This window comes from Helobdella robusta (assembly GCF_000326865.2).
Source record: "Helobdella robusta unplaced genomic scaffold HELROscaffold_35, whole genome shotgun sequence".
NCBI lineage: Eukaryota > Metazoa > Annelida > Clitellata > Rhynchobdellida > Glossiphoniidae > Helobdella > Helobdella robusta.
Genome location: NW_008704704.1, coordinates 1,293,642 through 1,315,224, shown reverse-complemented (window position 1 = coordinate 1,315,224; position 21,583 = coordinate 1,293,642). Strand labels below are relative to the sequence as shown.

At 32.7% G+C, this 21,583-nt stretch overlaps 3 protein-coding genes across 3 annotated transcripts in view; all 3 read right to left on the bottom strand.

The window, feature by feature from the left end:
• Positions 1-737, bottom strand: part of HELRODRAFT_175873 (hypothetical protein) — a gene marked incomplete at both ends in the record, with an annotated part of 1,445 nt that extends 708 nt beyond the window's left edge. The window contains 2 exons of the mRNA XM_009023244.1: positions 414-530; positions 593-737. Coding sequence (XP_009021492.1) covers positions 414-530; positions 593-737 — 262 coding nt within the window. The remainder of the gene's footprint in view (positions 1-413; positions 531-592) is intronic.
• Positions 738-2,399: 1,662 nt separating this feature from the next.
• On the bottom strand, positions 2,400-8,743 carry HELRODRAFT_175872 (hypothetical protein; the record flags this gene model as incomplete). Its single annotated transcript, XM_009023243.1, has 4 exons — positions 2,400-2,661; positions 5,265-5,454; positions 6,668-6,895; positions 8,632-8,743. 4 exons carry the CDS (start codon positions 8,741-8,743, stop codon positions 2,400-2,402), a joined length of 792 nt encoding a protein of 263 aa, XP_009021491.1.
• An 861-nt stretch (positions 8,744-9,604) lies between these two features.
• Positions 9,605-18,517, bottom strand: HELRODRAFT_175871 (hypothetical protein; the record flags this gene model as incomplete). Its single annotated transcript, XM_009023242.1, has 6 exons — positions 9,605-9,964; positions 11,183-11,373; positions 11,884-12,103; positions 12,557-12,711; positions 16,353-16,671; positions 18,389-18,517. 6 exons carry the CDS (start codon positions 18,515-18,517, stop codon positions 9,605-9,607), a joined length of 1,374 nt encoding a protein of 457 aa, XP_009021490.1.
• Positions 18,518-21,583: the final 3,066 nt, after the last annotated feature.

Here is a 21,583-nt window from a genome sequence, read left to right as displayed (position 1 = left end):
CATTGTTAATATTATTATTATTGTTACAAGTATTATTATTATGAGTTGGAATATTATTATCATTGTTATTTTTCATAATAACAAAATTAATAGTATTATTATTAAAATTTGCTGGTAGAGTATTGTTGTTGGTGGTGATGTTGAAATCGAAGATGTTATTGAAGTCGATGTTGTTGAGATGTTGAAGGCAAGCACTACTCTGTAAAGGATGACGACGGCGAAATGAGATGACTTTTCTCGTGGTGTTGTTTCTCGATGTTAAGTTAGTTGGTGGAGGCGGAGAAGCAGCAACCACCCCAAGATGATGTATTGAAACGTGTGACCTATAAGTGTGAGTGATGTCCAGGTGTACATTAATATTCTGTCAAGGTTGTGACCTAGGTGGGTGGGACCTCAGGATATAGGGTGTAGACCTGTTTGAAGGATGGAATGATGGTCGAGTTGATTGAAGTCACCCCCAATGATGAGTTTTGAGTTGCTCTCCAACGCAGTGTTGGAGAGTTCATCGATGTAACCCATCAAGGTCTGGACTTCGTATAATTTGGTGGGTGATAGATGGCGCAGATTAAGTATGGTTCACTCTCAATAATACATTTCAGACAAAGATTTTCCAGTGCATCCATGATAGCATGAGAGAAAATGATGTGAATTTGAAATGAGATGGATGACTTCAAATAGATAACAACGCCTCCTCTACGCCGCGTGTCAGGGCGGTCTTTTCTGAAGGGTACAGCCATCTATTGCAATCAAACCATCAGGGTGATCTGGCTTAATCCATGACTTGGTGATTATGATGATGTCAGGGTGAAGATGATACACATCACATCTCAAATGCTCAATAGCATGTGGCTTGACAACGCTAGTGACATTCAAAATATAGATGGTGGGTGGATGATGACATGGAGTGATTTTGGCTAAGTTATATGTTGATGTAGATGAGATTTGGTTGATTAGGCGAGAAGCGTCGACTGGGGTGGTTGCTTCTTTCAAGGGTTAATGAAACTACTACTGGTATTGCTGACATTGAATTAGTGCTAAGTAGATGGGCCGGGGGTGTTGATGTTTAAGTTGTTGTAGATTGCTCTAGCGATTGAGGGAAAAGGGCCGAGGGTGTTGATGTTGAAGTTGTTGTAGAGCGCTGTAGCGATTGAAGAAAAGAGGAAAGGTGTTGATGTTGGTGATGATCTGGGTTCCAAATTTTGTTGAGGAAAAGAGTATTTTTTAGCAGTCTTTTGAAGGTGAATTTGTCGGGTAGAAAATCAAGCAGTTGTTGGCAAGTGTATTAGATCATTCGATTAAGGATGTGAGCAATAATTAGTAACTAGTAGAAAAAAGTAAAAACGGATGAAAAAATAAAATTAATAAAACAGAAAACTAGAAACTTAATTGAAAAACTTTAAATTAGCTAAAAATATGAAATTATTATTTAAAATAAATTAAATTAGAATTAAAAAACCGTTGAAATTTGATATTAAAATCGATTACTATGACGACGATGAAGAAAAAAATAAATTATAAAACGAACTGTAATAGAGCAACGAAAACTTTTGCAAATTTTGAAAACGTTGTCAGAAAAAACTAATTATTGTTTTATTGAAAGAAAATGAGCAAAAACTTTAGTTTATAAAAGAAAATTTAGAGGTTGAAAATCCACAACACGATGTCGAGTAAACCATAGACATCGCAAACGAAGATCGATTTACGATCAACAGTTAGAAAAATTGAAAAACTAAACAGGAAGGTAACTAAAGCGGAAAATGCTGTGATTTCCATCAATATATATATATATATATATATATATATATATATATATATATATATATATATCTATTTAGGAACGAGGCTCTCTTTAATACAAATGTCATTAAAAATGGTTGCCCAGCGTGCGTTTATAATCTTTTTTTATTAAAACCTCAACACTTCTGAGTTTGTTGAATTCATATTTATTGAGAGGAAAATTATTATTGAGCTTGGCTGACAGTACTGTTTCGGAGTTAACCATCGTCGGAGCCTATTAGATCAAAAACACATAGTCAGAAATGCAAAATTTGAAATAAAATATTAAGTGAGAACGGAGACGTTTTAGCGGCTTGAATAGTTCCCTCAAAAGAACAGGCTTGGAACATGCATTCCCTCACTTTAACAATGTTTCAAATGACTTCAAAAAATTTTAGATTTGAAAACCATCTTTATTATTATAATCGTTATTATTAAAATTATCTATATTGACTTATTCAATCTATAACATATAAATTGTGATCGTTTATTTTGGAAAAACTAACTATTGATATACTTAGAACAACATAAAAAATGTATCAATTAAATTATTAAAAATAATGTTTTAGGATATTTTAAAAATTTTGAATATCCTGACTACTATGGAAAATGGAAGTAAAGAACTATTTATTACCAATAAAGATGACAATGGAGATAAAGACAAACAGAAGTAGTTTGGTAGTTTTTGAGGTCGTTAGTTCTTCATTTATCATGAAACAATGCTCATCGTATCCTTCTTTACCATCACAATCTGATAGCACTTGTTGACCACATAAGTCTCCATCTTCCTTGTAGTCAACATCTATTAAATTATCAGTTTCATGACAAAATGATACTTTTCTGCACTCTCTTTTGTCTTCTATTCTTAAGTGACCGTTAGGACACCTTTCAAAAAATGTTGTAAGGTTTATTTATTCAGCAGCGAAAGCTCAAATATTTGTGATAAATTTCTTGCAACTTCTATCAAAAATTGATATTATCATTACTATCAATAATGGTTTGATTATTAAAATCTACATTGCCTATACATAAACACAATAAAACGATTTTCAAAAAACCAAACTTATTTGCAAAAAAATTTATCCATTTATTTATTAAAAGGTTTTAATGAAAAATCTCATTTCTTAACCGTAAATCAAGCCTTAGACAATTTCTGCATTAACTGTATTGATGACATTCTTACATTTTCGTGTTCTTGAGAAGAACACATTCAACATATTGAAAATTTTTTGCAGGTTATCACTGAAGAAGTTTTAAATTAAAATTTAATAAATGTAAGTTTGCTGCCAAAACCGTTAAATATCTTGGACATTTTATTCACGAAAATAAAGTAGCACCAGCTAAAGAAAATTTAATCGCCATCAAGAATCTTAAGAATCCAACAAATAAAAAACAGGAGTTAGATGTATGCTAAGATCTATTAATTTCTACTTGAAATATATTGAAAATATTGCTTAAAATTTGAACCGCTGCATACGCTTTTGAAAAAAATTGTTTTGTTTCATTTGGTCTCAAAACTGTGAAAATTGTTTTTATTTGATAAAAGAATATTTATGTTTTCAACCAATTTTAGCCATTTACGATCAAGCCAAAGAAACTATGTTAAAATTGATGCCAGTTATAAAGGAATATGAGCTACTTTGAAACAACTACATTCTGATGGTATATTACATCTTGTCGAACACTTTTCAAAAAAAAATATCAGAAAAAGAAAAAAAAGGACATCATCCATCTTGAATGGAAAGCTATCAAAGACGTAATAAAATACTGGCAATATTATTTGATTGGTCGTGAAATTGTTGTTTGTAGTGCCGACAAACCTCAAGAAAATCTAAAAACTAAAAGTAGAACAGATGAAATATTGGGCGATTTGGTGCACTATTTATCTCAATTCAACTTCAAAATTATTCATAAGAAAAAAAAATAAAATATATCGACTAATTTACTTTCTCAATCACTAGCATTGAAAAACTTTGAAAATGATGATGCAGTCCAAGTTGTCAATTTAATTGAAAGACCTGAAATTCTTCATGATCAAAATGATACCATGGCTGAATTAAAGAATGACAAGAAAACTGAAAAACGCCATAGTATTATTTGCAAAAAATTGAATGACAAATCGATGATATTTGTTTCTGATAAATTTTGTTCAAGAATAATAAAATATGTACATGAATAATATGGACATATTGGAGCTGGAAAATTGAGAAAGAAAATAAGACCATTTTATTATTTTAAAAACTTTGATCAATTAATTGAAGAATTTTGTAAAAGTTGTACTATATGTTTAGAGAACAAAACCAGAAAAAATAGAATCATAGAATTAATGTCAAAATTAAGACCAGCAACAGAACCATTTCAAATTATGTCCATTGATACAGTAGGTGGTTTTCATGGTGATAGATCACAAAATAAATATATGCTTATTTTAGTGGACTATTTTAGTAGATATGCTTGGATCTCCATTACAAAAAGTCAATGTGCAAGATTGCTTTTCCGATTGCTAAGAAAAATAACATTAAAATACTTAAAATACACCAGAATTAATTCTACCGAACTCATGCTGTATCTCAACAAGTTGAACATTCAAGTGGTTTTTAAATTCAAGTTGAACAATCAAATGGACTAAATGAAAGACTAAACCAAGCACTTGTAAATAGAATAAGATGTAAACTTAACAGTGGTGTAAAACAGGCATGGTCCGTCATTGCAGACGAATGTGTCAAAGAATACAATCGTACAACTCATAGTTCCACAAAATTCGAACCGGAATACTTATTATACGGTATGAAGTCAACTATCACCCCAGATGACTTACAAGAAAGCGATTTAGTTGCAGATAGATACAGGTCAGTAAGAATTCGATGCAAAATTTTGAAATAAACAAGAATAGAGTTAACAAAAATCGTCAAGAATACGAATTTAAAGTGGGCGATCAGGTCTATGTCCAGAATGGGAGTAAATTCAATCGAAATAAAATGAACAAAGTAAGAGTTGGCCCGTTTAAATATTTTAGAAAGACGTTTTATTCTGTTTTAGATAAATAAATCAGGTTCTCAAAAGCAAACTTATAAGAGTATAACGGTTTTGACTTGTTTTATGCTGATTCAAATGCACCGTGGGACAGTTACTTCTGGGATAAGTTAGAGTACGTAAGATGCAAATTGATCATTGTAATAATATTATTAACTCATTTAGATGGCTTGTCCCATATGACGTTCGTAGATTAATTGTTGTCAGCATCATCGTTTAACGGCACACTCATTTAATACATGAAAACGATCTAACGTATGCACTAAATCACCCAAAATAAAATAACGGGGTCATAGTGGGCTGGAAAGCTACGAGGTGCAAATCGACGAAATTTTTTAAAATTATAACGTAAAAATAGATGAAATCATTTAGAAAAAAATTTTTTAACGTTGTGAAATATAAAACAAAAATTGGAAAAACATTAGTGAAAAACTAGTAAACAATTTAAAACTAACGTGCATTCAGCGTGTCTCCACCGACTGACACAAATGAGCGGAAGAATGCATTGCAAATTTGAACAAAAATCGTAATCATGGCATCCAGGAAGAACATTTTTCAAACTGTTAATAATAAAAGATGCTTTTGAAATTTCTGTCTGACTGACTGGTAACAAAAAATCATTTATTCTTATGTCCTTTATGCAACCTGGGTGGTTAGATTAAAACACGTATATGTAAATGAAATATGTATAGGCTATAGACTCATAAACCGCAAAGAGATTGTAATAAAATTTTCACTGATTGTATAGATTATAAAAAAAGTTGTTCCTCTAAAATTGGTAAAATTTCACCCACAGGTTTTTGCTTCAGAGGCTAAAAACTATGTGTAGTCGTTTCCTTAGTTTTTGTTTTCAAAACGTACCTTGTTGTTTTGAAATCGCAGAATAACGTCATTTCATTGCATTCACATACCTATATACACCAGTTCATTGGTAATATTAATATTATTATGCCGCCGAAAAAAATTTTACTTAGTAGAAAATTGCCTAAAACAAAACAAAAATTAGTAAAACGATCTGCAAAATCAATAGATAAGCGTGATTTACGGCTTACAGAAATGCTATATCTAGCTGCAAAAACGGAAGAACGCCAGTCAATATCGATAGAATTGCATAATCGAGCTGCAACTTCCAGAACAAAAGAAACTGAAAAACGCTAAACAAGGTTAATGAAATTGCATGATAGAATTTTTAGATTAACCAAAGCGAAAAAAAACGCCAGTCAAGGTTGATAGAGCTGCAATTTTCAGATCAGCAGAAACGGAAAAACGCCAGTCAAAGTTGAAAAAACTACGTGATAGAGCTGCAATCACCAGATCAGTAGAAACGGAAGAAGAACGTCAATCCAGGTTGATGGATTTACGGGATCAGCGGAAAGTAAATGAAAGCGTGATCTACGGCTTCTGGAGATGCGCTACAGATCTTCAACCTTTAGAGCCTCTGAGACAACCTAACAAACCGCCCGATTTGCGGCAAACCGCTCAACTATGATTCAAAAAAGAAAAAAATGTGACTCAATGTTAGTAGCATTTAATTATAATAATGGAGAGAATTACCTCAATCACAAAGACGTAATTATTGGGAAAATACCTGTTTTACCTTGTCTTAAATTTTTAGAAAATTTTTTGGGATGTGTTGTTCTAATGATAAAATTACTTTATATGGCTTTTTTCTGTCTCGAAAGACAATAGACGCGCCCAGCAGTATCACACTTTATGATTCCTTTTCATTTATTGCATGATATTCTGTGACTGAACAGACCAATTCTTGAGTTACAAACTCTACCACAGAACAATAAGAATAAGACAACAATAGGAATTTTCTGAAAGATTGAGAGATGACAGTGCTTTTCTTTTGCACCTGCCAGAGGCAGCTTTAGATCTTTTAGATTCTCCCGCCATAATATCATCTCAAACACTTTGTCTCCATGCTGTTCAATCCCGAACAATCTCTTCCCACAGGTCCCATAAATGTCTGAAGTCATGATGTCTTGCTTGCAGACATCTCTGTAAGCTAATTTTGGACGACCGATTGTTCTTTTACCCCTGACCAGCTTGGCATAAAGGATATCTTTAAAAATTCTTTCATCTGACATACGGTGTACTTGCCCGAGCCAGCGTATCTTTGCATGTATTGGCTTTTTTTAACACTTACAGTATTTTAATCTTTCCCTATAAATCAATGCACGACATTCACAAAATCAATTTTTGAACAAGTATTTCGGTAACTGTTGTAAGTTTAGTATTTTTTCAAACACGATTTAAAAGTTTTGAGTTTTGACATGAGACCTAAGGCCTTTGCAATTTATTTTGAAAGCTCAATGTCCAGATTTAAGTTGTTTGCAATTGTCGACCCAAGATACGTAAATTGATTTACCACATTAAGAGTATGATCACTCATGTTTATTACCGGTAATTCGTTTCTACCTTGGGAAAGTATTTCGGTTTTGGTAAGACTTATGGTAAGCACAAATCCTCGACATGTATTTGCCAAGGCATCGATGAGATTTTGCAGTCCCTCAAATGAGTGAAATACTAGAGCATCATCATCTGCAAACAACAGTTCTCTAAAAAAGAACGTCTTCTTTTTGTTTTAGTTTTAAGTCGAACCAGGTTAAATAATTTATCATCAAATCTACTTTGGATGTATACTCTATCTTCCATGGCATCGAAAGCAGTGGAAACGACAACAAAAAAAGATACCAAAGAGTGTTAATGCCAAAACACATCCATATCTCATTCCACTGTTTATGGAAAACAATCCAAAAACAGATCCTCCAAATTGCACAACGACCTGCGTGTGCTCATGGAGGGCTGTTATCATTTCCATGCTATAGTCCCATTCAGTCGGCATTGAGCAATTTCAACACACTTCACTGCAAAGTTGTAGTAACGTTTGGATACCTGCAGTACCAGATGCTTTGATAATGTCATTTGTGAGTCCAGAGGACCCTGCTGCTTTTCCATCCTTCATAGCTTTCAGAGCTTCTGTATGCTCCTCTACAGTGATGTCTGGAATAGGGCCTTCGATGGGTGAAGCGTCAAAGTTGACATTGATAGGATTTGTTTCATTTAACAGACGGTTGAAGTATTCTCTCCACTGTAGCTTGATCTCATCTTGTTCAAGAGCCATCTCATTTTTGTCGTTTTTGATACATGAGGCACCAACTATGTCTTTTTCATACGCTTTGCTTGTTTTGCTATACGATACAAAGATTTCATTTGTTCACTTTTGGTTTTAGTGAGCCACTCTCTGCACTGATCTGTCCGAGCCAGTGCGATTTGAGGTCTTGCATAGTTGTTCTTCTCACGGAAAATTTTATGGTCATCAACAGACTTTGATTTTTGCCATTGCTTGTATGCAGCTTTCTTTTCAGCCATTGCATTTTGTACACGTTCATTCCACCACCAAGTGTCCCGTTCGTGCTGACGTTTTGTACCAGTTTTCTCACAAACCGTAGTTGCAGCGTTTATCAAAACGGTTTTGTATGTACTCCAACCTGTACTGGCTTGCGATTGGTGGTCTAACTGTGTGGCGACAATCTGTTGAAATTTTTCTCGATGAATATTGCTTTTCAGCTTCCACGTTTTGATTCTCCGAAGCATTTGTTTAGACTTATGTTGTGACAGTTCTACAAACAGGTCTGTCACAAGTAGTCTATGTTGGGTGACACATGATTCGCCAGGTATAACTTTGACGTTTTTGAATAGCCTTCGGTGTTGTTTCTTAACAGCGAAGAAATCAATTTGCGTGGCTGATAGTCCACTTTTGTATGTTATGAGATGTTCCAACCTCTTTCTAAAATATGTGTTCAGTAAAAAAACCTGTGACTTTCAGCAAACTCAAGGATGCGGTTGCCATCTTCATTTCGTTCTCCATAGCCAAAACCGCCATGTACGTTGTCAAAGCCATCTGTTTTCTCTCCAACGTGGCCATTGAGATCGCATCCAATCAGGATTGTTCCAGATTTTGGTATTGTTAAGATGGTGTCAAAGAACGCAGCCCAGAAGTCATTTTTCATCTTTTCTGATTTGCCTGTCTGTGGTGCTGTTATGTACAGGACACATCGCTAATTAATGTTCTATTGTTAATAATGAGAGATAAGCAGTAAATTATCCAGTAGAATTTTTAAATTCAACGGAGCTTCCAGGATGCCATCACACTTATTGACATTAAAAGTAGGATGACCAATAATACTCTTACAAAATTTAAATGCACCAAAGCTGTACAATGGAACTAAACTAACAATAAAAAATTAACAAAATTTGATCGAGGTAGTAATCATGAGTGGTAGATTGAAGGAGAAATGTTTTACTTTTACAAATAACGGTGATTTCAGCTTCAAACGACTACAATTTCCCGCACGTCTTGCTTATGCATGCAATTACCATAAACAAGGTCCAAGGATAATATTAAAATGTTATCGGTTTAAATTTAAAAAACATGTGCTTTTCTCACGGATGTTGTACGCTCACGTGTTGGCACACCTAAAAATTTTGATATTTATGAAAGTAATTGTTTATATTTTAAAATATATTCATATTTTCATGTTAAAATAAATTAATGTAAATAACACTTGTTTTTATTTAACATAATGCGCCTAAACAGCTATTATTTTTAAGGCATTACAAAATACGCCGGGTCAGCTAGTAATAAATAATTGTGAAGTATTGAAAAAAGTAAAAATTTATGAATATAATAAGAAATCTCCAGCTGAAGATTTAGGTTGAAAAAACAAATAAACAACCAAAAAATCCTCTATTTTTTCTTTCAATTTTTATCTTGAAAATAAACAGATTATATGAAACATGAAAAATTATAATATGTAAAATGATTCTTGCCATTTTTGAAATCAGAATCGACAATAATGTTTCCAGGATCGTCAACAAAGCTTTTATTCCTGGAATATATGATCTTTGGAACTCCACCACTGATAACGCTGACGATAAAAAATGGTGACATCGCTTCATCACTTGTATAACTTTCATTGTTATAAAAACCAGTAAATGAATCGAAAGCAAGTCGCACCCAGCCACCTGCTCGGATGACATTGACGTTATGCCACCTACCATCATCAACGTCTATGTAAGGTAAGGAAAGAATTTTTCGTTTTGTTCCACCGAAATTGTACTTTAAGATAATTTTTTTGCTTAAAATCTGCGTAAGAAAAATAAAATTCAGTGGTAATAATTTATTTGTTTATTTACCAAATTAAATTATAAAATGTTAATTTTATCATTCACTAAACAATTTGTATATGTTATTCAAGCTTTTGTCTCAGCTTGTTGTATGACATAAATAAATAGAACATAACTGCAAAATAAAATCTAGCAAAAGTCAAACAATAATCAAATTATATAATTCTAGTTATTATATATTTATGGAACAAATATCTAAAAAGTTTAAATGCTGTAGAAAATCTATCCATAAAACCGATATAACCGGACGGACTATTTATAAATAATTCAGTCTTACAGTTTTACGTAATGGTAATAAGTTAACATTTCATTGTTTGACAATTTAAAAACGATTTAATATTTGAAAAATTTTCAAACACATTTTTGATAACAAGTTTGTATGAAAGTAAATAAATTCGAAACAAATTCTAAATAAATTATTAATTGACATTTTCCCAAAATCAACAAGTTACGGAATAATACGCTTATATTTTTCTACTAAATGTGAAATAAGACTTCCATCTCAATTAGCCAAACAATATATAAGATACGGACAAATCAAGAAGAAATAGTGTTTTTATCACTTGATTTTAGCATAACGATTGACAGTTTTAATCATCTTTTTATTTAAATACTTGCAGAGCAATTCGCTGCTCTATTTAGCCAAGAAATTTACATATATTTTATTACTGCATAATATTTTGTTAGCAAATATTTTATTTATACAAATTTTTTTGTAGTTGCAATATAATATCAATAAAAAATAAAAGTTGAACCAAATGATTGTTTCAATGTTGATAACAACATTTGAATTTTGGTATGAAAATGTTATTGACAAATATTTAGTAATTTTTTTTCCGCTGATATATATGAAGGGTTATGCTTGAAAAATCTTTCACAGGAGACTTTGTTTTCTGAACTGAGTGGATTCATTCAAGGTTTTTTTTCTCTGAAGTTTTGTCTCTAGTATATTCATGTAAGTTTTTACTCTGAAAATTATTTGTCCGGAGTTTTTTGTCTAGAGTTTTTTGTTCTATAACCTCTAATTATATAATACCACAAAAAACTTGTAATGCAAAACAATTCAACAAATATAAAATTAACAAATAGATAAACAAAAAAATCATTGGGAATAAAAAATTGTAAAACACAGCTGCACGTTAAGATGTTAATCAAAATGAGCTTTAATATAAAATACCTCGATGCTCAAATATTTGCTTTTATTTTTGTTTTGAACTTTCAACAAGAGCCCTCTGTCGTGTCTTGTTTTGAACATCAGTTGAATACGCGTTTCGTATCTGTATTGCGTGCTTGCAAACAATTCGTGTACGTGGTCTAAGACAATCCATTCAATGTAACTGTCGTCCAAATAATCAACCGCCGGTGTAGCTAATGTTATACAGTAGTTAAAGTTACAAAATAAATATTAATTTGTTTGCTAAATCATTTATATAAGTATAATAATATTAGCGTTACTAAAGAAAGTATGCAATGAAACGTAAAAAATGGAAATTTTTTCAGGTTTTCATAATAAATTTTTTGGCCATCGATGTTGGCTCTATCGACTAGCCACATCTTGAGCCGATAAAGATGCAACTTGAAAATATCCAAGCCGAGCCAAAAACCGAATCGGGTCATAACTCCAAGCCTTTATTGGTTCGGCTTTAACTTAACTGCACTAGAAAAACATTTGAATTACAATTTATATGTAAATTTTGAAAATATTTTCAATAAAATGGAGAAAATGTACGAAAATATTTTATGACTTATTTATTACTCTAGTTAACTCCTAAGCGTATTTATTGAAATAAAACTGGATTACATTGTTAAAAAACGGCATTCTACATTTCATTATTGTTTTGTTTATTGTTTTAGTATATTGAAAGAAATAAATTAAACCTTCGGAACAACTACCCCCACTCCAACCAGGCTCACACACGCATGCATATTCGTCTTGACTTCTATCACAAAAAGAGTTTGGACCGCAGATATTATTTTTTTCCTTTTTTATGTTTTCATTATCCATGAATATTTGTTTGCACTGTCTATGGTCTTGAGGGCACCCATCAACAACATTGCTAAACAATCGCAATGTCGGCTCAGTATGGAGATCGTATAACTTTAAAATTTAAATTTAAACATATTCACAATTTAGCAAATTAACCATACAAATGCATCACCAACATATGGTAAGCCATTCCATTTATAATATAAAATTAGTCAAATATAATATAGTTTGGTTTAAACTTAATTGATTCATTGTTCGAAAAAATCAATCAATCGATCGATCGCTCATTCATTCATTCAGTCAGTCAGTCAGTCACCGAGCCGACCCGCCAGATATCCAGTCAGTCAGTCAGCCATCCAGTCAGTATCTCAACGAACCGGCCAGCAAGCCAGCCACCAAGTCAGCCAGCCAGATAACAAATACAAATACCAATAACATAACTTTATTAATGTGCACCCAAGCGTTCTTGAAAGAGAAAGTTAAATAAAACCAAGTTTTCAATCAATATATTATATCACATTATTTATCTTATTAGTATAAATATTTTAACGAATTTTCACTAACAATTTCATTGAACATCACATTTCTTAAGCAGCCCTTAAATCCTTTGAACGTTGGTTTCATGTTCATATTATATATTCCACCAAGTTGTAAAGGTTGTTGTGGCCAGTGGAAAAATGTTTGCTTCAACTGATTTGGTTTTGGGCGGGTGATAATCTCTTTTGTAGATTCACATTCATGTGTTGCATTTAAGTTTGTATTGTGAGAAACATGATGAGATAGAATTGATGATTTATACAAAAATCTGCACTGGTCCAGGATTACTTGGATTGTCTGAAATATAATAGTCTACGTCTAAGCAAACACAACTCTACAAAAACCATATCTTCATACCATGTCAAACCATTCATTCTTAGATACCTACTTAAATCAATCACCAATCAGTCAATTATTATATTTTAAACACAAACTATCATTATTGTTTTTTTTATTTATTTTTAATATATTTTTTTTCTCCATTTTTTATCTTTTTCTTATGTTTTTTTAATTAATTAATTTTTTAACTTATTTTTTATTTCTGATTTATTATTCTCTTACAGTTTTATACTCCATCTTCCATAGCATCAAAAGCAGTGGAAAGGACAACAAAAAAAAGATACCAAAGACTGTTAGTGCCAAAACACATTCATGTCCCACTCAAGATGATTGAAAAATCGAAATAGGTTCTATACCTTCGAGAATGAATTGGAAAACTATATTCTTCTATCGTAAATAAAATAATATGTTTCGAAATATTGAGAAATGTAATAAAAAACTATCCAACGCTAAACATTCTGTTGCTTTCATAAATTACTGCATATATATATATATATAAAATATATATATATAGGATATATATATATATATATATATATATATATATATCAATCAATCAATCAATCTTCGTTTTGCGTCCAGAGACCCGGTTTCCCGAGGTAGGATGTTGTTCTCTTTGCCATCAACTTTTTGCGCCAAATTAGACGATCAGTTGTATCCATTTCATTTAAATTTAGAGCTTTCATGTCTTGCTCGATTGTTTGCGACCAGGACTTCATGGACGGCCTTTGGGACGTGTGCCAGATACTTCAACATCTGCAAGAGAAGTTATGGCACTGTTTCCACTTCGTTTGACATGACCAAACCACTGCAGACGGTGTTGCCGGCATTCGTCCTTTATGTCATCTAAACCAGCACGACGCAAGATTTCGGTAGATTTGATGTGATCCTTCAGACTAATTCGTTGCATCCATCGGAGCACTTTCATGTCGGTTCGTTGAAGTTGTTGTTCCAGTTTGGTTGTCATTGGCCATGTTTCTGCACCATATAACAACACCGGACGTATCACAGATTTATAAAGTCTTGATCGTAATGGTAGTGGGATGTCACGCCGCATCAATATAGAGGCAAGAAGATGCCATTTATTCCAGGCTGCACGTATGCGTGCTCGAACGGCAGCTTCAGCTGTTCCAGTACAATCCAGAACATCCCCGAGATATTGAAACGATGTGACTTCCTCTACCTTAATGGCTTCAAAAACAGCGCTATTTCGAATTTGTTGTTGAGGATTGATGCAAGCAGGACAAACAAAATTGGACACGTTAGATAAAGTACCAATTATTTTTGAACAACGTTTGTGACACCACTGGTTACACTGCTGACACTTGATTGAATTGTTACCAACACTAGCTTTACAAACTGAACAGGGCCATCGTCCAGTAGCTGTGGATTGGATGGGTTCACCAGTGTTCATTGCTTTGGTTTTGCTGATGTTGACTTTGAATCCTTGATCGGCGAGTCTGGTGTTCCAATCTTAAAACATCTGTGCTGCAACCTGCTCAGACGTGGCTGTTAAAACGATATCATCAGCATATATTAGATTCCAAATGTCACCAGTGCGTATCGGTTTTGTGATTTCTTCCATCACAGTTATAAATAACAGTGGACTGAGAATCGAGCCTTGGTGAACTCCAACGCCGATGTCAAATGCATCTGTGTTTCCAACCGTTGTGCTGACAAGAGTCTTAGTATTCGTATACATTTCCATCACAAGTCGAACAAGATATTCTGGAATGAGTTGTCGACGTAGACTCCACCTGATTGCTTCACGGGAACTCGATCAAATGCTTTTTCAAGGTCTACAAAAATGTGTGATAGTTGTTGATGCTTTGCGAGGTATTTCTCTTGCAGTTGCCGAAGGATGTGAATTGCATCAATTGTTGATTTCCCCGCTATAAAACCAAATTGATAATTTTCGATTGTGATGCACGACGTTAATCTTCACTCAATGATTTTCTCGACAATTTTCAGAGAGTGTTCTAACAGACGTATACCCCGATATGATGAACAGTTCAATGGATCACCTTTGCCTTTATATGGCGGGACTGTCATGCTATAGTTCCATTCAGTCGGCATTGAGCAATTTCTCCAGATTTCACGGCAAAGTTGTAGTAACGTTTGGATACCTGCAGTACCAGATGCTTTGATAATGTCATTTGTGAGTCCAGAGAGCCCTGCTGCCTTTCCATCCTTGATAGCTTTCAGAGCTTCTGTAAGCTCCTCTATAGTGATGTCTGGAATCGAACCTTCGATGGGTGGAGCATCAAAGTTAATATTGATGGGATTTGTTTCGTTTAACAGACGGTTGAAATATTCTCTCCACTGTAGCTTGTTCCCATCTTGTTCAAGAACCACCTCATTTTTGTCATTTTAGATACATGAGACACCAACTATGTCTTTTTTCGTACGCTTTGCTTGTTTTGCTATACGATGTAGAGAATTCATTTGTTCACCTTTGCTTTTAGTGAGCCACTCGTTGCACTGATCTGTCCGAGCCAGTGCAACTTGACGTCTTGCATAGTTGTTCTTCTCACGGAAAATTTTATGGTCATCAACAGACTTTGATTTTTGCCATTGCTTGTATGCAGCTTTCTTTTCAGCTATTGCATTTTGTACACTGTCATTCCACCACCAAGTGTCACGTTCATGCTGACGTTTTGTACCAGTTTTCCTACAAACTTTAGTTGCAGCGTTTATCAAAACTGTTTTGTATATACTCCAATCTGTTCTGGCTTGCGATTGGTGGTCTAACTGTGTGGCGACAATCTGTTGAAATTTTTCTCGATGAATATTGCTTTTCAGTAATATATATATGCAGTAATTTATGAAAGCTACAGAATTTCTAGCGTATATATATATATATATATATATATACAGGGCCAAAACTAGGGTATTTTCCAGGGGGGGGCAAAAATCAGTGTGCCGACCCCCTCCCCCCCACGACGTTATTATGCTACTACCGTAAGGTGTATAAATGCATTTTTTTAAATTACATATTACATGTTTCTTAATAAAATGTTTTATTTATGGACGTATCAATATACATGTTAACACAGATACTTGACATAGAAAAAAACAACTATATTATAGTTATAAAACGTGAAAAATTGAAAAACTTTGTATTATAAACAATGTCATTTGTCAACTTATCAAGTAATTGTTTCGTATATTATATTATATTAGAAACAAATCTTTCTAGCTTTTTTAGCTGCAAATGTATTGATTATATCATCAAAATTGATAAGAGATGCTCGTTTGTGTTCAATTGAAATTATGCTTAAATTGGACAGTCTCCCCTGTCCCATTGTACTTCTCATGTAGTTTTTGATGATTTTGAGTTTACTGAAACTTCGTTCTCCAGATGACACTGTGACAGGCAACGTGAGAAAGATTTTCAATGCAATAGTGATGTTAGGGTAGCCTTTTTCTAATTTATTTTTATAAATGAGACTTAGCATTTCTTTTGATGTGGCTTTTTTTAAACTTTTGTCAACTGTCAAAGCGTGATGCTTAAAACTTTCTATTTCAAACATGAATTCATCAATGTTGAGATCAGCTGAGTATATATTTGCCAAATTTTCGGCTTTAATTTTTAGATCTGCTGTCTGCATTTCTTTAATTTTAACACCACTCAAAAACCCAAACATACTGTTTACATTATTCAAAGATTCAAATCTGTCACTAAGTTCTGTAATCACTCTGTCAATGATTTCTAACATAGTCACTTGGTACATATTTTCAACATTTGTCAGAGCTTCATCATTGCACAATTCATCAGCCATTTTTCTTTTCATTCTTGGTCTCTTTTCTGAAAATGCAGATTTTAGATTATTCGTTTTTGCTAACAATTTACCCTCAGTTTTTGAATATTTTTCAAAAGAGAGCTGGCCTCATTCACAGTTTGAGGAGTTGAGAAATCATAGTTTTTAAGATCTTCTAGAGTCTGCAGAACTTTACTATAATGTTTATATACAGCTTCGACTGCATCTAATCTTGCAGACCATCTTGTTTTGCTTTCAGGTTTTAATGTTATCGGCACATTTTTTTTGAGAACTTCCCAACGTGAAGTTGAAAGTGCAAAAAAAGAATACAAGCTGTTCAAAGTTCCAAAAAAATTCTGAGCCTGGACAGTAGCACTAGCTGCATTAGCACCAACCAAATTGAGAGAGTGTGCAGCACATGGAACAAAATATGCCAGATGGTTTTTCTGCAATAATCTGAACTGGACTCCTTTATATTTTCCAGCCATATTTGCTCCATTGACATAGGATTGCCCCCTACAATTCTCCAAGTCTAGTCCATCTGCATCTAATTTTTTTAAAATTTCTTGACTGAGACCTTCACCTGTTTTGACACTAACTTTAAAAAAATCAATAAAACTTTCTTCTATTTCAGTTGTATCTTTTTTGACGTAACGAACTACTTGTGTCATTTGTTCGCTGTGACTGATATCCGGAGTGCAGTCAAATATTAAGGAAAAATATTTTGCATCCAAAATGTCTTGTATTATTCCTTGCTTTATGTTATTAGCAATAATTTCTAAAAACTCATCTTGTATTTTATGTGAAAAATAGGATATTTGTCCTTTCTTATGCCGCTCAATGTGTTGTTGAAGAGGAACATTATAATGCGAAATAAGTTCAACTGTATTCAAGAACTTTCCATTAGATGGGTTGCTGAAATCACAATTTTCTTTATTTCCTCGAAATGGACTTCCTTGTTTTGCCAAGAATAGAATAGCATCTACAATACAGCGCAATACCGCTTTCTAATGCAACTCTTCTTGTTGGATCTGATCTTGGAGTTCTGCATCAATACTTCCATTTACTAAACAAGATTCTAATGTTTTCCAAGAGCAAAAGCAAAGTTTGTGGTTAGATGAATTTTCATGTTCAGGCAACTTTTCATTAAGTTTTTTCCAATTGGTAAGTCCTTTTTCTTTAGCTAAAGAAGACATTTGATTTGAAGCTAAGTGTGGAAACAGTCTGCAGGGAATACAATAGAGAGCTTTATTACTTTCACTATAGGCTAACCATGATCTTTTCATTTTTTCTCCATTTTTGAGAACTTTATAAAACCAGTCTTTGGTTAAATTGCGTCCTTCTCGGCTACTGTTACTCAAATTTGGTTCAGTTAAATTTTCAAATCTCATTTTTGTTATAAAACATCTTTCTGAATCAGAAAAACTTTGTGGCCATGAACCAGGATCACTGAAATCAAAAGGGAACTTAGATGTCTTTTGAAGACTAGTTGTGGGGTCTTGTTGAGGAAATAATTCTTCTACAGTTTCATATGTTGGATTGAAGTTGAACCAAAATACTTTCTCCTTGATCTCTTTTTTAGCTTCCATGTCATCTAGATACGAAATATTTAAAAAAATTATTTTATTCAAAAGGATGCATAATTAATACACATTGTGCATAATGTTCCATTATTCAATTAATAAAATTTGAAATAATAAAAATATTTAACTGATTTTTCTTTTGAGCCCTCTTTATCACTATTCACTATAATACTAACATTAACATTAGATTTGTTGAATAACGTTTCTAATTTTGGCGTTAGTGACAGCACATCGCTTTCTTTTTTTCGTTTTTCTTTAGCAATTCTTCTGTATTCAGCTCCACTAAGTTTTTTTCTGCCATCCATTTTTATTTTCTAACATGAAAACGACTAAACTAACCTACTATACTATACGATATTTTTCGCGGCGTGATTTTAAATCAAATAAGGGAAAGATTACAAATAAGAAATAAGATAAAGATTCTGCTCATAATATTTGTGTTTATATTTTGATCTTTACATAGAAAAAAAACAAACGAAAAAAAAATTTAAAAAAAATAAAAAATGAGTAATATAAAAAAATCAAATTTACTTTGATCCATCACCATATTATAACAAATGCGAATAAATTTTTCAAATTTTTAAAAAATGTCTAAAATTTGCCGCCCCTAAAATTTGCCGCCCGGAGCGCTTGCCCCCTTTGCCCCCCCTAGTTCCGGGCCTATATATATATATATATATATATATATATATATATATATATATATATATATATCTGAACTCAAAAAACTTGAAATTGATTTACGACTAACCGTTAGACAAATCGAAAAGTTAAATTGGAAGTTAACTAACGCCGAACATACTGTAATTTTCATCAATATATATATATATATATATATAAATATAAATATATATATATAAATATACATATATTTAGGAACGAGGTTTTCATTAATACATATTTTGTTAAATTTATTTGCCCATTTTGCATTTATCAACTTTTTTATTATGGACTCAACACAGCGTAAAGAACCATATTGTTAGTGAACACCATATGCCTCTCACCAGGACCATTTTGGATTCGAATACTACGATACTTGACACTGAAATGCATCCTGGTCGACTTAAAATCCGTGAGGCCCTGTATATCAACAAACATAAACCCACTTTAAACAAGCAATCAAGCAGTTTCGACCACATCCTACAACTATTTCTCAATACCGGGATCAGGCTCTACTGTGTAACGTTGTACGTGAGCAACCGTACTTGCCTGTATCACCACGATATGAATATCATTCGCAGGCAGACAGCTTTCTACCGGTCAATACACAATTTATGAGTGTACGTCGGAAATGTACTACACTTACATCTTTAACTACTCTATTACAGTCTTAATTAAATTCAATTCCCATTACATAATTCATAGTACATTTATCGTATTTCATTTTATTTACTAACTTATTTATTTTAGTTTATTTTATTCCTACATACATTTTATAACCACATAATCTTAGTTATGCATTTAATTTGTGTAGAATATAGAATTCCATAATAGCGTTCCATAATATTTTATACTAGTGATTACGCCACATTCATCACACACGTATTGTTTATTTCCTATTCTTCCAACTTTCCAGTTTTATTTTCATTTATTTTACCTTTTATTAATTAGTAACTTTTATTTAATTTCATGTTTTAGTATTAAATTTATCTTTTAGGTTACATCCTTCGCAAGGCTCTGATGGTGGCTACTTAGCCGAAACAACGTTGTCAGCTTCTAATATGTCACAATTTCACAATAAATAATTAAATATAAATGTCAAAAACTACGCTGTGTTGAGTCCATAACATATATATATATATATATATATATATATATATATATATATATATATATATATATATATATATATATATGCATATTTCATGAAATTTGTATGCCCACTCTGCGTTCAAAAGTTTTTTGATAAGAACTTCAACAATCAATCAATTAGCTTATAAAGCCTTATTTCCGCGATGTTCAACAGCGCTCAATGAATTTTGGAAACATGGGTTTTGAGATCCGCTCTGAACTTTGCAAGTGATGGAGAAGTAGTCAGAGAAGTAGGTAGAGAGTTCCTGAGAAAAGGACCAGAAAAAGCAAAAGCAGATTTGGCAAAAGAGTGTTTAACACGAGTTAAGAAAAACCGAGAAGAAGAAGACGATCGTAAACCGGGGGCGTTTAGATTCAATTAATATATCTAATAAATACTTGGGAAATAATTTAAATTGAGACTTATACATGAGCGTGCAAATTTTAAAAATTATTCTATATTTTATAGGTAGCCAGTGCAAAAGAACAAGATATGGAGATATATGAGAAAAGAAAGGGGCACGAGCAACTAGACGAGCAGCAGAGTTAAAAGCTTTACTTAAAGGATAGAGTATAGAGTCAGGAAGACCATAGTAGAGCGAGTTACAATAATTAATCCTAGATAAGACTAACGAAGTAACAAGAAGGAGAGGAGTATTAATCTGAGAAGAGAGAGACATAGTAGAATCAAAGATAAAACCTAGACTACGAAACTTATGAGAGACATCAAGAGTTTTAGAATCAGGTAAGATAATAAGAGGAATAGTAATAGAGTGTTTAGATTTATTAAAACAAATTAATTCAAACTTAGAAGGATTAAGTTTAAGACACATAGAGTCAGACCAAGCGATAATTGAAGAAAGACATAGAGATAAATTATGAAGAACACTATTGAGATTAGATGGAGGAAAAAAAGTATAAATGTAAGAATCATCAGCATATAGTTGACTAGAGAAAGAAAAGTTATTAATAATACGAGGTAGTTCAGAAGTATAGAGTATAAATAGAAGAGGGCCAAGGATAGAACCCTGAGGTACCCTGAAAGTAAGAGTAGAGGAGTTAAAAGTAGAATTATTGAGAACAACAGAAGAAAAACGATTACAGAGATAAGAAGAAAACCAAGATAGACAAGAATCAGTAATATTAAAAGAAAGATGCAGCAGTCTCAAGAGAATAGTATGGTCAACAGTATCAAAAGCCGAGGAAAAGTCAAGAGCAAGAAGAAGGTAAGATTACTATTAAAACTAGAGAGAAGGATATCATTGTGTATTTTGAGTAAAGAAAATTCAGTACTGTGAGCAGGTCTGAAACCAGATTGAGATACAGGTAGCAAAAGGATTTAAAGTTTAAATAGGATGACAGTTGATTAGAAACTACTTTTTCTATTATTTTAGAGATGAAAGTAGTATTAGTTACAGGTCTATAATCAGATAAAGAGGTAGAATCTAAGGATGAGTTTTTAAGAATAGGAATAACAATAGAATTCTTATAAGAAGTAGGAAATTTAGAGGTGGAAAGAGATAAATTAACTAATTTGAGAATGAGTGAATAAAATATTGAAGAAAATTTTTTAAGTAAAT